This window comes from Scomber japonicus, chromosome 19, assembly GCF_027409825.1.
Source record: "Scomber japonicus isolate fScoJap1 chromosome 19, fScoJap1.pri, whole genome shotgun sequence".
In the NCBI taxonomy this organism is placed as follows: domain Eukaryota; kingdom Metazoa; phylum Chordata; class Actinopteri; order Scombriformes; family Scombridae; genus Scomber; species Scomber japonicus.
Genome location: NC_070596.1, coordinates 21,287,864 through 21,303,877, shown reverse-complemented (window position 1 = coordinate 21,303,877; position 16,014 = coordinate 21,287,864). Strand labels below are relative to the sequence as shown.

Below are 16,014 nucleotides of genomic sequence, written 5' to 3'. Positions count from 1 at the left end.
TGTGACATTTCTAAATAGGACCTTTTCATAGCAAATCTTCCTCCACAGATAGTCCTCTTGTCATTATTATGGGAGGACATCTCTGGGATTAGGGAGTTTATGTTAGAAGCGACAAAAGAGCTTGATTTTTCAGCCATTTTGTGACTCTTTGAGACAAGCTGATCAGAAACTGGTCTTGTGTGCTGCACTCACAAAGTTGAACTTTTTTATTTACATAAACATAGAAACATCATAAACAGACATCAAAACAAAGCAAATCCCAAAACAGACTGAACAAAACAAATTAAACAAAAAAATGAGTGCAGGGTAAGAACGTTATATAATAGTCTGATTATCTGATGATTTTTAAAAATCACAAATTATTATTCCTATGATAAAACCATCACGTTACCTTGGTGGTGTTGTAAAAGGTGACTGTCTCTGGTTTTCTCTTGCGGTCACTCCCGATGGCCACAGTCTGATGTATCGAGCTGAGGAGGGCGACACTCTTGGTTTCCCCTGATAAATTGTGAGAGTGGACTACTCGTGCCTCAGCAATTTTGTGGCGAACAGCTCTCCTCTCTGGCTTGTTACTAAAGGCGGGAGTTCCCTTCTGGCCTTGTTCATAGTGGCGACCAGGCTAGTGTTCCTCTTCAGTAGGGTCTTGGCAAGGGTGAGGGATGTAAAAAAGTTGTCAGTGGTGACATTTCTACCCTTTCCCAAATTGGGCTCCATCAGCCTCATGACAACTCTTTTGCCGACACTTAGATTTTTTGGCCTTGATGGATCTTTGCCGAGGTGTAAGAATCCATTCAGCATATATTTTGTCTCAACATCTGCAGCTATCCAAAATTTGATCCCGAACTTACCGGGCTTGTTTGCCATATATTGCGTGAAGCGGCACCGTGCCTTGGTTGGGAAAAGCTGTTCATCCACAGTGATATTGGGCCCTGGCTTGTAACAAGCAACACAATTGTCTACATATCTCCCCCACACATGAGACATGAGCGCAAACTTGTCACTGGAGAGATGGGCACGCTTTTTATCAAAGCGCAGGTAGCGCATTATTTCTCTGTACCTGCTCCTTGGCATTGTTGAGTTGAAAAATGCCAACCCCACTCCTCGGACCAAAAGATCTCCATCTCTATGTTCTTATTATAAACTCCTCTAACAAAGAGGAGAGCGAGGAAGGCTTTCAGGTCTCTAACCGAGAGATCCCACTGAGTGTTTTTGTCAACCCGATGTGCCTCTGCCACGGTGTACTCACATATGTGATGTAAGGTTTTCTCGTCGAGCAAACACAAAAACGCATTCTGGGAATCCTCGATGTTGCGCTTGGCAAAGGCTGTAGGACCCGCGGATTCTGTTAGCATATTTTGTGCCTGGTGTCTCCCTCCAGGTTGGATGGTACTCCAGACCGTCCCATCTTTCCCCACCTCACATGGACTCGGGACTGCAAAACATAATGATTTCTTTTGTAGAAATATTTTCGTTTTCAAATAAGTATTTTTGTTTCCAGAAATTGTTCAATACATGTTTGTGTAGTTTAACATTTGTATTTTGGTGCACTTTAGCAGTATTTTGTAAGTCTTACCCGGATCTGGAGATGGTGTGTGCGCTCTGGTGTCAGTACCTGCTGGTGTTAGCACAGTTGAGATTTATCACATTGTTATATATTTATTTATCTATTTATGTATTAATTACTTAATTAATTTTACTTATTATATGCATTTGACAAAAGATGAAAACAGCCATAAATGTTTTTCAGTAACCACTTTACCTGAAGATGACGCATGAGCGCTGGTAGAGACCATTGCAGCTAGTGCGTTGGACTGAATAGCAGCAGGCAGCACTTGGACTGGTAGTTGCACTGTTGAGCTTTATTAGGGTTGCATTAGAATTCCCTTTTTTTAATTTTACAATTTATACAAGTCAGCTGCGGTACGTGTGACTGTAGGGCGGAGAGAGGTATAAATGCTCAGAAATCTTTTGCGTTTTATTGTATGGGCTTCAGAAAATATTAAAAACACATATTTAGGAAAAGTCATGGGCTGAAAGGCTTGTAGTCTTTATTTAAACAGAATTATTTACATTTTAATAACCCAAAAGGCCTGTCAGACCGTCTCCGCGGTTCTAGTGTTAAATAAAGTCATAATGTGTGATGTAATTTCTTTCATCTTGGTCATGGTGACAGAGCCAGGTAACAAAAAAATATAGCTTCACAATAACGATCTACTGATTGTTATTAAAATGGCCCATTTGTCTTGATAGCAACCCAGAGTATTTGAATACAGGAAGCAAACCTGTGTCAAAATTTAATTGTGCATTAACATTAAAACGAATGCACTTAACTTTCAGTCCCCTCCCATATATAGCTAATAAATGACACACTGTAATGTAAGCAGATATAAGTGTATACAAACACATTTGTCCACAGTAACTCCTCCTGTGCGCGCCCATAAGTAAATCTTTTATGCTGATTTTTGGTGCTGCAAACGAAATTTCGTTGTGTTTTTGTATGCTATGACAATAAATAAATATTTATCTAAACACTATATGCATGTTAAAAGGGAAGTCTTTTATTTACAAAAAATACATGAAAATGTAATTACAAATATGATCCAACATGCCACAAGGCAGTGTTATGGTGAATACTATTTATATTTGCACAACATATGAAATCATGTTCAGAAAATGATGAACAAGATGTTGATTTAAGCAAAAAGAGATAAGAGCAGAACTGTAAACTTAAGACAAAATGAGGACTTGAGATTTTACCTGATTATTACATCAGGGCTCAGTATTGTTTCCATACTACAGCTGAAATTTCTCTTCTGGTAATAATAATAAAAAAGCAAACATTTTCTTCACCTGGACCTTGCAATGTAAAATGTTGCCAAGTGTTGATGGGCTGGATGACAGATCTGGATCTGTTTCTTGTGCTTGCCTTCGTGGTGCATCTGCCTGTCTTGGCTAGAAGTGATATTCGTGGCCTTATCTACATTATTAACATACAGTACTTTATACTTTGTTTTAACCACAGGGGAACGGTATTAAAATATGCACCTGTTCAATGATAGTTCTGCAGGACATTAAGAGAGGATCACATGACACAAACCAGAAACCAGAGAAGTCAATTTATAACATATTTATTACATATACACATAAGGTCTTATATGGAAGTTTGAATGATTTTTATTTTAATGGATGATTCTTTGATTCCCTGGGTCAGATGAGGTTTGACTCTCTGCTGTCATCTGTGGGTTGGGTAATCTGATGATGAAAGATCAATATGACCAAACTCTGCCCTTGATGCCTACATTATCGGGTGTCAGGTGGCAGTAATAAGGCTAATGGAATGATTTGGCTCATAGTCAGGTGCAGATGTGCATGCCAGTCCAATCAAAGTGAAACATAAATAGAAGAATTTCTGTTGTCTTTCTTCATTTTTAATGTTGATATTAAATTTAAATTAGCTAGTGTACTAGATGAAATTATGCAGGTTAACTCAACATTGTTCTCATGAATTTAATGCAATGTTGCTTTGTTCTTCAGCAGTTCTTTACCATATTAAGTATTATTATTATTACATTATTAAATTATTATTTGATAAATTACTTCATTATCAAATTATTTTTATAATTTCAATAAATTCTTTGCTGAAAATGATGGGATGAGGGAAACATTCATTATATATTTCTATTTGGCACCTTGACTGAAATCACCATTATAATGAAAATGTGAAAGACATGAAAGGTCTGATTTCTACTAATTACTTATTTCAGTGAGTACTTTTAAGCAGTGCTGAAGGGTTTCAATTTAAATGAACCTTGAGTGAAAACCTAGAGGTCATGATGATAACGTTGCCCATCTTTCCTTGATTATTATGATTATTATTAAGCAGTTCTCAAACCAGTACAATACCACACTCATGTTCAACCTTTTGTATGCTAGTACATACTCATACCTCAGTTTATCTGTCAATTTTGAACTGAGCACTATAAATTTACTACCCCTATCTGAGACTTTATTATTCAAACAGGTACTTCGGATGAAAATGTGTTAAACATATTTACATTTAATTGATATAATTATTCTCCACAATACTTAAAATGAATGCTAATTCTATGGTGGTCAGTTTGAAATCTAAAAGAACTGTCTACTAAATAATAATAATAACTTTATTTTGTATAGCGCCTTTCACGAAACCCAAGGTCGCTTCACAATAACAATAAACGCAGACAAAAACACACAATGCACATATCCACATCTGTCATCCAGCCCATCATCACTTGGCAACATTTTACATAAGGTCCAGGTGAAGAAATACTCAATTTATAGAGTGCAACTTAATTTAAATATAGTTACTTCTCCAAGCCATTATTGCACTCTAATTAGCTGTAATGTATAATTTAATGATAATTTGGCTTTTTAAATTTACTTGGGAGTTTGATTGATACCTCTCTCATCTGCCTAATAAATGTGAAGAGCTCTCCAAGCTGTTTCCCTCCTCTTACAGTCTTTAAGCTACCAGTCATAAATAACAACAGTCAGAAATAAATCAGTGCTACATGGACATTTACTCATTTATGGTAAATCTTAAGATACAGCGGATATGTTGCAGATCTGGACTTGTCAAGATTTCAGGAGTCATAAATGTGATTTATACGCAAATCTCTGTTTTGTTATATCATAATAAACAAAGAGGAATAATTGTCTGTGTGTGTGTGTTTGTGTGTTTATTTGTGTGTGTCTGTCTATTTGTCTGTGTGCGTGTGAGTACAGATAAAAGCGAGACACCCCCGGCCCGTAAAGCGATCCTGACACCATGAATAATGGAGAGTGCCGTGGCAGAGAGGATAAGTTCTCTGTGCAAGGCTCCTTTTTCACAGGGCTTTCTCCCGTGGGTCACATGAGTGCTGAGGTGACAGTAATTTTTCATGAGTAGTGTGTGTTGGTCGTATGGCCATACTACCCAGGTAGGAGATGTCCAGGCAGCCGTCACTCCCTCTGCCTGTCCTGAGTCTGTTACTGCAGCTGCACACACTCAGGTGGCTCTGAACCCCACGATCCCAGAACCTTTCTGCAGCCAAGGGTCAAATGAATTGTCTTACAACATTAGAAACTCAAGGCAGCACTTACGAAACTAAAGGCCAGGGAAGTAGATGAATAAAAGATGTCGTCGAAACAGAAAAACTCCACAGCTTCAGAAGAAACCGAAGAGGTTGATGACGAAGTGGAGGAAACGGAGCCAAAAATAAAGGAGAGGAGCAACAGAGTGCCCTGTGAGGACACCACAAAAGCAGAGAAAGGTCGGAAGAAGCAGAAGAGTGCGGAGAGCTCAGAGAAACAGGAGGTCTCAGAGAAGAAAGAGAAGAAGAAGAAAGAGGAAAAAGAGAAAAAGAAGAAAAAGAACCCAGAGGAGGATGCTGATGGTAGTGCTGTGATTGAAAATGAAGATGGAGATGGCGAGCAAAACAATAATGACCCCATCACCAATTCCAAAAAGGAAAAATCAGGGAAACTCAAAGAGGAAGTGACTGAGGGAACAAAGGAGGAAAAGAAGAAAAAGAAAAAGAAATCCTCCACAGAGAATCCAGAGGGGGACGAGGAGATGAGCACCAAGGACAAGAAGTCTAAAGACGGCAAGAAGAAGAAGAAGCAGTCTCACAATGATGATGATGAGGAGCCTTTGATGGATGAGCAGGAAGAAGAGGAGGACTCAAAGAAAAAGAAAAAGAAGAAGGCAAAGAAGGGCTCTACTGACAGTGACGACGAAAAAAAGAAAAAGGGGAAAAAATCCAAAACTAAACAGTTGGACTATGCTGTGATCTACCAGAACGAGCTGTTTAACTACCACTCAGACTCATCAGATGGATATGAGGATGAGTACTACAAAAAGAAAGGTAAGGATTTGTCATTGTCGAGCCCACAGGGAAGCCTCACATGATGCAACATAAGGTAAGTGTCAGCTATCTGACATACAGTATGTACCTACCTGTTGGAGTGGACCATCCAGCCAAATCTTGTATACAGGTTTCCTCTGGTGCCCTTTAGCTCTCAGCATAGCACCCAGGGAATCCCTCTGTGATTGTTCCTGGGTGAAAGCTCAGTTATGTTCCACATGAATGGAGCCAAACAGAGGCTCGGGGGCAGACAGGTGCTGGGTGCTGTCCCAGTTGCTGTGGTTAGAAGCACAACCGGGAGCTAGAGGAGGTAGCAGAACAGAGGTTCCCAAACAAGGGAGCTAGGATAGGGGACTGCAAAATGGTTTAAATTGTGTCTGATAGGGAGGAATGATTTGTTGGATGTAAAAAAAAGGATATAGTTGCTGATGTTTTTTTTTTTATTGTCAGCAAATTTCATGAGCAGAAAAATACCAACAGTGAATTGCCTTGGCTTACAAGTATGTGTATATTCAAAGCCAGATATATTTGCCATACATCTCTGTTATCCAAAAACTGTGAAGACATTGAGCCACACCATTGCACTTCTGTCATCCCTGAGGAGTATCAACATGTTAGTCTATTTAGAAAAGGCTCCAAATATGATACTGTTTTCAGTCTCCTGAGAGTATTTCTGTGTAGGGCAGATATTCCATTTACAGCTTGTAAATGTCTCAAAGAAATTGAGTAACAAAATGAAGAGGCTATGATATGTAGCACAGTAAGCTAACAAAGGTCTGTAAACTGCACATGCTCAGTGCCATCTGTCTTCCACAGAACTAACCCCCTGAGACTGAAAACATGATCACTGTTATTATTCTTTGAAGCCATCTCACAACAATCTAACATGTCCAAATGCTTCAGAGCCAAAGAACATGTGCAACACCCAGTGAAACAGGGTGGCTCACTGATGAGTTTTTGAATTGATTTTGGATAACAGAGGTCTAACAGCAGAGAAGGAATGAGATATATCAGGCTTTTGATGCACACACAATACATGTAAGAAGAATACATTCATTGTTGGTTTGACTCATGAGATTTCTTTACATTAAGAAAAATATAGAGAATTTCCACCCTTATCCTTAAACAACCTGAACAATAAAACTCTTAACAACTACTGATCTATGTGACAATACAGAACAAGGCAAGGCAGTTTTATTTATATAGCGCATTTCATACACAATGGCAACTCAATGTGCTTTACATAAAACAGAAAAACATGCAATTTGAGAAACATTAAAACATACAATTAACCCTCCACCCCAACACACACACACTAATAATAAAAACAAAGTACAGAAAAATAGAAAGACAGAAATAAAATGCTAGAATAGAGCATTAAATATAAGATTGCATTATAAGATAATGATTTGCTTTAAAATCATTAAAAGGACATAGAGTGCAAATGTAAAGTGCTTTAAAAGAGCTCAATCATAAGCACAGGAGAAGAGAAATGTTTTTAACCTGGATTTAAAAGTGTTCACAGTTGGGGCTGATTTCAGTTCTGCTGGTAGTTTGTTCCAGTTGTGTGCAGCATAACAGCTAAAAGCTGCTTCACCATGTTTAGTTTAGAACAGAAATGATATTAACTACTACTATTAAAACTATTAACTACTGATAGTGGGTGTAAAATGTAACAATCATTCTGTGCTGCTCAGCTGTGTGGAGCTGAATTACACCATCATCCACTGAAAATAATCATTTAGTTCAGATCATCATTTTAAAAATACACATTAAATCTAAAATTTAAATGCATAAAATTTATCGTATTGTATTTTACATCAATTACTGCAGATGCGCATAAACAACTATTTTTTAAAAAGTTTTTAATACACCTTTTATGATGCGATATCTGCGTTAAACAACTGAAACCTGATGTGATTGTATGTTTGTGTTTAGAGCCTAACAGCACTTTGTTAAGGCTCTAGAAAGATCCTGTTCTTGGTTAAATATTTAAAAAATTGACTGTTACTTAAAGCACAGGACAGGACATGTTTACTGTAATGCCAAACTGAAACCATCGTGTTCTGGTTGCCTAAACCTAACTACTCATGGGGCTCAGGAGGTTAACATCCAGTCTTCGGTATCAAAGCTTGTTCTTCCTGATTTTTTCCTTATTTGGCGAAACCAGTTGGTAGCCTATCAACGCAATTCAGAGGGGACAAAGTTACTATGAAGGAGCACTGGGAAAGTGCAGCACTCAGCTGAGATCAAGGTGTTTTGAATGAGGAAATTGCACACATCTGGACTTAAAAGCTCTACATCTATTTCCCCCCATCATGTTGACAGAAAAAGTGCTCAAAATGTGACCATACAAGAGCTGTTTTAGTTTATTATACTTTTAGCTCTTTATCTGTAGTGGCGATTATGAAATGAGTAGTAAGTATCATTGTCAGTGTCAGTAATACATTCCTGTGTACATGCCTTTGTTACCTCTGACTCTGTCTCTCCAAGGAGTTTTATCAAGGCTCAGTTTTACTAGGCCAGTTTCTATCTGATTTTATCAGGTGTCTCTCTTTCTCCTTAATCAGCTTTTAATACGTTAGTTCACTATTAATTAGATCTCTCTTTGGTCAAATTGCTCTTTATCAGATCTCTGCTTCTCCTTTGCTCCTGTCCTGGATGTTTGTAGACACTCTGTCTCTGTTAGTAGCATTCTTCTTTGCTGATCCTCTTTTCCCTCCTTCTTTTTCGATTTTATTTAGTGCAAGCTAAGTGATTAACATGAAAACACATGACATGGGACAGTCTAAACAGGAGAAGCAAAGAGAAGCAGGCAGTAACCAAAACAAAACAACATGAGCAACATGATGAAAAATTAAAATAAGAATTTAAAAAATGGCCTAATACCAGATGCACATGTGGTGTGTGTGTGTGTTATGTGTTGGTGTGTCTTTTTGTAAGGATGTAGAGTAGAGAGAGAAGAGGGGACAAAAGAAAGGAAAAAGAAAAGCTGCTGAGAGACAAAGAGGCGCCAGGGTGAAACCAGGATGTGTCGGGACAGATTTTTTTTTCTCTCCCTCTCTCCACTCCTACCCAACCACTTCTTTTTACAGTTTGTTTGTCTACCAGTCCGAACTCCCCTTTCCTCCTTACTCTTCTTTGCTCTCACAGATACCCTCTAGAACAGCCCTCAACCCTACAAGAGGGGTCTGAGGAAAACCTTCATCATCACCATAATTTTCGATATCCTTTTAACATGTGTAATAGCAATTCTATTATTATGATAGTAATTATCACCACCATCCCCAATCTCAACCTATCAATAATTATCGAGATAATAGTCAATATCATGATCATAATGTATTAATTCGTTCCTAAATTTAGATACAAATATTACAATGAACACATTTAGCTTGCCACTTTTTGATCATTTACTTAAAACACTGCTTAGCCTACAAAGACCCCAGTCTACCATTCATTTTACCATTAAAACAATTCTCCTCTGTTCAGACTGGACATCTCTTTGTTTCTCTAAACGGAGACAAAGTACAGTTTAACCTTAAGTCAGATAGCTTGTGTGAGTGTCCCATACCTTCCAGTTCATCTTACATAACCACAGGAGAGATGAGTAATGCAACAGGACTATAGAATTACCACTGTATAGTCTAAACTGTAGAGTCTCAGGCAACAGCCAATAGCTGACTAATCTCCTACTGAAGATTTAATGTTGTTACTGTAACACAAACAAAGGCCGTTTAGCAGGTGTGACTTTTGAAGGTCTCTCCAATAAAATAGTAATTCTTTATGCAGATGATGATGATCACAAATTATTTGATGAGTCATTATCAACTCATGGGATTCATGGTCACAAAAGTTAATTGAAAAGTGACACAGTAAATAGATTAGCCTATACAGATAAACAGCAACTGCTTCTGTAAAGTAAAAGTGTAAATTCCCAACATACAAATGCCCATGATGTCACAAACTGATGCAGATTTGAATACTGCTGAGTATTCACCTTGTTTACCTTCCCATCAATGTGGTGACTTGGTCAGACAAAGAGACACAATTGTGAAATGTGAGAGAGGCTTGGCTGGTGCATTACACCAAGACGTAGATTCGCTGCAGATTCGCCGCATTGAATTCCCTGGCAACTGAGCATGGAAGGAAACATAATGCTCCCTAATGTTTATGGATTATTGGACACTGTCTGCGAATGTGACTTTGGGTTTGTCCTTTTGTTCAACGTTTTACTCGTGATATTATCAAGTGATAGAAGTTTCTGATTCGCAGCTCGTCATTAAGAAAATGTGCATTTCTGTTGTGATGTTGCGTGACATGGCACACATCTCTTTCTAATCTCCGTTTTACTCTCTCTTTCAGTGTATGAAGTGGTCACTGTCACTGGTGATGTAAAAGGAGCCGGGACCGATGCTAATATTTTTGTTACTCTTTTTGGAGAATTTGGCGTCACGCCCAAGGTTGGCCTGGCAAGCAAGTGAGTTTTGAAAAGGAAGACTCTTTAGGACTCTAAACAGGTCTCAATTAATGTCTCTACACTGATTCTTTAAATACTTTTTTATATCAGGCTTTAAATGTAATGTTGTAGCTTTGAGTCAATTGCATTTCAATCTGTTTAATTTCATAGAGCAATATTCTTTTTTATATCAGTTATTAACTTAACTTTATGTTTTCTATTCCTCTTTAACGTTTCAGCACAGAAAAGAGGTATTTCTATAATCAACCTGATAAAGAATGATTATGATTCTGTCTTTGTGTTGGGTTGTATTGTACATATAACACTGTAAGAGAGAGCATTCTTGCTCAGCATTAATCTGATACCTGTAGACTAGACTCAATCTGCACAGGAAGAACCTCTTTAACATGTTTGTCGAAACCATATCCAACCATTAAAATCCTCCTCATAACAGAGGTTGGGTTATGCTGAGGAATCTCTCTTCTATACAGTCGTATAAAGTGTCGGACACAGAATATCTGGAGTAAGGAGGAACTATTAGACATGGCCGGTCTTCTTTTCCATTCAAAGGCAAATGAAAGAAGACCACGATGTCATTTCTGTGGATGATCAAATGACTCTGAGGAGATCTTATCAGCAGCAAACTTCCTTTATCTCTCTACACATTGATTGACAGATAGGGTTACCTGTGCAGCGTATAGGATTTACCAGCTTATTGTTAGCCACACTGGACCATGTTACACACACCTTGTGGTGGTCTCATTCATCCACTTCGGACAGCATCAACATACCATGTATTCAGTATCTCCATGCTGTGTGACTGTAGTGTTGCTCAGCTGATGAACTACTATACATGGACGTTGATGAATTTGCATAGTAAGGAGTTTCGCCTTACTCCGATATATATTAGGTCCTGCCTGTATTGTGTCATGATCTATTAAAACTTTACAACATGATACAGGTAAGGGAGGTTTGCTATGGATTCTAGCATATTTGCCCGATTGAACAATCGAGGCAGATTGAAGATGCAACTCTTTGGAAATTCAGTGTAATTACAAATCATCCAAATTGCATGAATTCCAAAGTGCATTGCATTGGGTTTGCTTTTCCTCATCAATGTCTCAACATCCTTTTCCCACAGGTGATTTTACACAGAAAGAGAGAATGAGGGCATGTATTAATATGTGTTGGACAGTATTTCATTCATGGCAGTTTTTTGCTGTATATGGCACTGTGAGCCTTAATTATGCGAGCCTTGGCATTGTCCTTGGGTTGAGTGTTGAAGGGAGAGGAGAACAGATGGAGATGTGGGTCAGAAACAAAGCCAGGTATTTTCTGAAGGACGTGGAGGAAGAGGGAGCGTTGAAGTGGCTGAGCCACAGGAGGTTTCAGATTATACCACTGCCATGAGACCACCAGGGTACCCTAAGCTGGATCAGTCAGGAGATGTAATTTACTGTGCAAGAGTTCAGTTGCTGTTGTCTGTCTGAACTGTTTATCTTCACCCCCTATAATCTCTCTTGATCAAATAAAGTATGTCTTTCTCACACACATGCTCTCAGCTAAGCTGCATGTCTCCCAAATTCATTTCCCACATTTCCTCGATTCACAGAAGCCGAACTGCATTTGATAGGAATAAGACCGCTGTTTTCCGTATCAAAACACACAACGTGGGGCCTCTGAAGAAGCTGAGGTAAACACCACTGTGCTGACTTTGATCTGTGAAACCTATTAGATGGATATACAGTATATATATATATATACACACACAAATATTTTACTGTTTACATTTTACAGTGTGGACCTTATTGTATACCGTAATGCCTCTTTCATGTTTGCTGACTGCAGAAGATTTCCCAGCTACAGGACACTGACAGCATCACAGTTTACGCTTCGTAGTTATACCTCACACAGGATAACAGCAGCTTACAAAGGGGATCACACAGGAACATTTCTCACTTATTTTCCAGCTGTGCTGGCCATCAAAGGATTTCATCCAGTGAGAGAAGGTTAAGCCCCATCTGTTGTTGGGAGTTAGTGTCTTACTTCAGAGGAGTTACATCACAGCTACCAGACGTAAACAGTGTCATGATGCAGCAGGATGCATTTTAAAGTCTCATTCCTTATCGTAAAGGCTACTAAGCTTGCATGTCAGATCCATCTCCATTACAACTGTGCACACTCTATCCATGGATAAAGAGTGTGTGATATGCTTGATATCAACATGATAAGGCAGTAAGTGGAACTGTGAACTGTCCTGTCCAAGATCGAGATGAAGATCTTTCATGTCTTCAAAATTTTGTTGTAAACATTGACAGATGAGTCTACCTACGAGAAATAGTTTTAGATTTCTATTTTACATGAATAATATTCACCAAAATAATAGTAATACATACTCAGGCAGTATCAAGGCTTGTAATGCTGGAGAGTGAAGACTTTTCTGCTTATATTAAACTGTAGTTATATCATCCTGCAGCAGAATTAGCCAGAGGTGCTGAAGTCCATAAGAAACTATAAGAATTTCCATGCCCATTAGTCTACTTTTAATATGGCAGCTTTATGTAAATCAGATGCATTATTCATGTATTTTATTCTACCCTATTTTAGTCAGCCCTCATATTTCTGATGTGTCAGAACCACAATGCTTGAGGATAAATAGCACCTGTGTCTCTTCACAGTTTTTTATTTATCACTGCAAGAATTAAAACAAACTAAAAAAAGATATTTGCACATTTAAGGTGCCCATTTGAGAAATGATTACCTGCAAGGGGAATTCATGTCACACTCTGACACTATGTTGATTTCCCCAGGATTGAGCACGACAACACGGGGATGAACTCCAGCTGGTTCTTGGACAGGGTGGTGGTGACCGACATGCACCGGCCCCATCTGCGCTTCTATTTTGCCTGCAACAACTGGCTGAGTCGGGAGGAGGGTGACAAATTGTTTGTCAGGGACCTGCTGGGCAGCCTGAACCCCATGGACGTCCCAAAATGTAGGTCACTCTAGGACAAATGCATAACACAAAGCAGAAACAAAGGTTCACAAAGGATACACCAAAATAACAACTGAATAAAATTCCATATGCCTGCACTTTTAGGGGATTTTTTTTTTCTTAAAAAATATAGTCCAACTGAAATAATAATGCTTATTTTTATTTCTGTAAAAGAACACAGATATGTTCTGTAAATTATGTGTTTGCTTTACTTTGAGAAGGAAAAAAGTACCCAAAAGACAGAGGGAACTTCCCTCCATACAGACAATCAAATTGCTTAATTTTAAACTATATTTATGTAATTAAGTAACATCATCTTAAGCAGATGGTCAAACAGCGAGAGCAGCCTGCCAAACAAGAGCTACAATATATATATACATATATATACAACCCATGTTAGCATTTTAGCTAATGTCTCCATCTGAACTACAAACATGGCATTTCCTGCAACGTAGCTTTTCTGAATGAGCAGCCAAACAAACATTCACCGTGGAAAAATGCACTGTGAACATCAGTTTGTATGCTACATAGCTAACTAGCTGGTCAGCCCAAGCACATTCGACAGCTTAAAAACTTCTCTACTGCAAATATCTAGATCCAGTTTTTCCTTCACTTTCGCTGCTAACAACTATGGAAAATCCTACGCTTGTAAGATGCAAGTTTGTTTGCTTTATCTCTCCATTCATGTTGCACTTCTCTGTTAATCACACAAGCACACTCTGAAGAAATTATTTTTCTTTTCTTAATTTCAGTCATAAAAATATTAACCACTTAACGCTGTTCCGTCTACGGAACGGGACATGTTAGGAGGTAGCCACAAGTTATTCTGGATGTTTTAAACACCAACTCATGCCGTACATTGTTGGAAAGCTTAGATAGTCCTGATTCATTCAAGACCACTCACGACTTGTATGGTTGCTCACAGCCGTAATAGTATTAGCGATTAGCTCGGCTAGCCCCTGAGCTAAGTAAGAAAAGCTATAATGCTACATACCTTCAAAGTCTTCCCTTTATCCACAACGATCATCTTATGACTCAGGACTTTCTGTACAGCTCGCCAAATATCCATTCTTGTGAAATATGAAATCCGTTTCCATAAAACCGAAATACTTTCCACAATATGTCCATGTATTTAGTCCAACACGTAACGTAATAACACAAATAACAAACCATATACGGTCCGTTTACGTCATTTCCTGACCTGCACGTCCATCTCAGAGTACACGTGACTAGATGTTTACGACCGTGAGCCTCTCCTGCTTCTGACGACACCACACACAAGCCATATCATTACGCACACGGCATTTTCGTACACGGTTGGTTCTTCTTCGACTTAACATATGACTTATAGCAAAATAAACAGATAGATAGATAGATAGATAGATAGATATGGCCAAACAAAAAAATATGGTTATATGTAATAATAATAATAATAATAATAATAATAATAATATGGCGTCAGCTTTCATTAGAGACCAAGATTTTGATTGTAGACAAAGGGGATGTGAAGTTATAGGTGTTTGATTGTGGTTATACAGCTTTGGTAACCAAGTGTCCATTTGGAGTCTCCAAAAAGGACCGGAGGAAAACGCATGGACATACCTGTTGAAAAATAATTCAGAAAAATTCATCTTTTGGTCTTTTGACTCCAAATTTGGACTCCATGAAGCCAAGACATGTGGCTGTGGCCTCATTGTGTCTATATCCCGCTGAGAGGTCCCTGAATGTCTGTACACATGTCATTGTAAAGGCAAACCTATGGGCGAGTAAACAACCCCATCATTGTAACCTCTGCCACTCTTTGTCAGTAAGTCACAGAATCACACAGACACTTTTACAAGAATCCTGAGAGTGTTTCCTTTCCAATGATACCAGACACATCTCTGAGTCTCAAACTATGTGGGATCTGTGCTGCTCACAACTTACTTGACTTTGACAGTGATTTCAGTGGCAAATGATTTGATACTCAAACTCAAGTGATGCTATTCCTCATTTTGTTAATTACACTTGATAAGTAATAAGGCTAGGATCTGTTGAAAAATGCTGGTTCTTCTTTTGGAGACATATTCAGTACATTTTAACCTATCACCACACATTTGAGACTACAACTTTAGTAAACTACTGTTTTCTTTTGGGTTTAATTTTACACTATAAATGATCTGATTATTAATTGAATTAATGGCACCACACAGAGAGGTATTTTAAATCTGGGCACCATAAATATCTGAGAACCCCCTTTTCTCTCTTTTGCAATCTTGTCGCTATCAGTGCCACGTGTCTGGCCAGTTACACGCAAAGGTGTTTGATAGCCCACAGATCTTCCTAATGTTTCAGGGTGTAAGTGAATTCCGTCAGAGTGTAATCCTCAGGTAAACCAGGCCATGTGCCCTCTAATGCAATGTGATCTAACATCTCAATAACTGCAGTCAGTCAAGCAGGGCGTCTTGAAGCTGAGGCTCAGATAAAGGCAGGCTGTGGTGTGAAGGAGTGGTCATGGCAATATAACTGTAACAAACACAACACACGCACACACACACACACACACACACACACACACACACACACACAGTTATGAATATTTAACCTGGAAACCATCTCAGTGTGGATTAGCGAGGAGCCTGCCTAATGACAATAGAAAAGTCCATCTGGTAATTATGAGTAGTAATTATGTAACT

General features: G+C 38.5%; 1 protein-coding gene across 1 annotated transcript in view; it reads left to right on the top strand.

Annotated features, from left to right (window-relative positions):
- The first annotated feature begins 5,155 nt into the window (after positions 1-5,155).
- The window catches only part of LOC128379854 (lipoxygenase homology domain-containing protein 1-like), a 32,870-nt gene continuing 22,011 nt past the window's right edge, over positions 5,156-16,014 (top strand). The window contains exons 1-6 of the mRNA XM_053339495.1: positions 5,156-5,335; positions 5,489-5,643; positions 5,749-5,885; positions 10,251-10,365; positions 11,957-12,037; positions 13,155-13,339. Coding sequence (XP_053195470.1) covers positions 5,156-5,335; positions 5,489-5,643; positions 5,749-5,885; positions 10,251-10,365; positions 11,957-12,037; positions 13,155-13,339 — 853 coding nt within the window. The remainder of the gene's footprint in view (positions 5,336-5,488; positions 5,644-5,748; positions 5,886-10,250; positions 10,366-11,956; positions 12,038-13,154; positions 13,340-16,014) is intronic.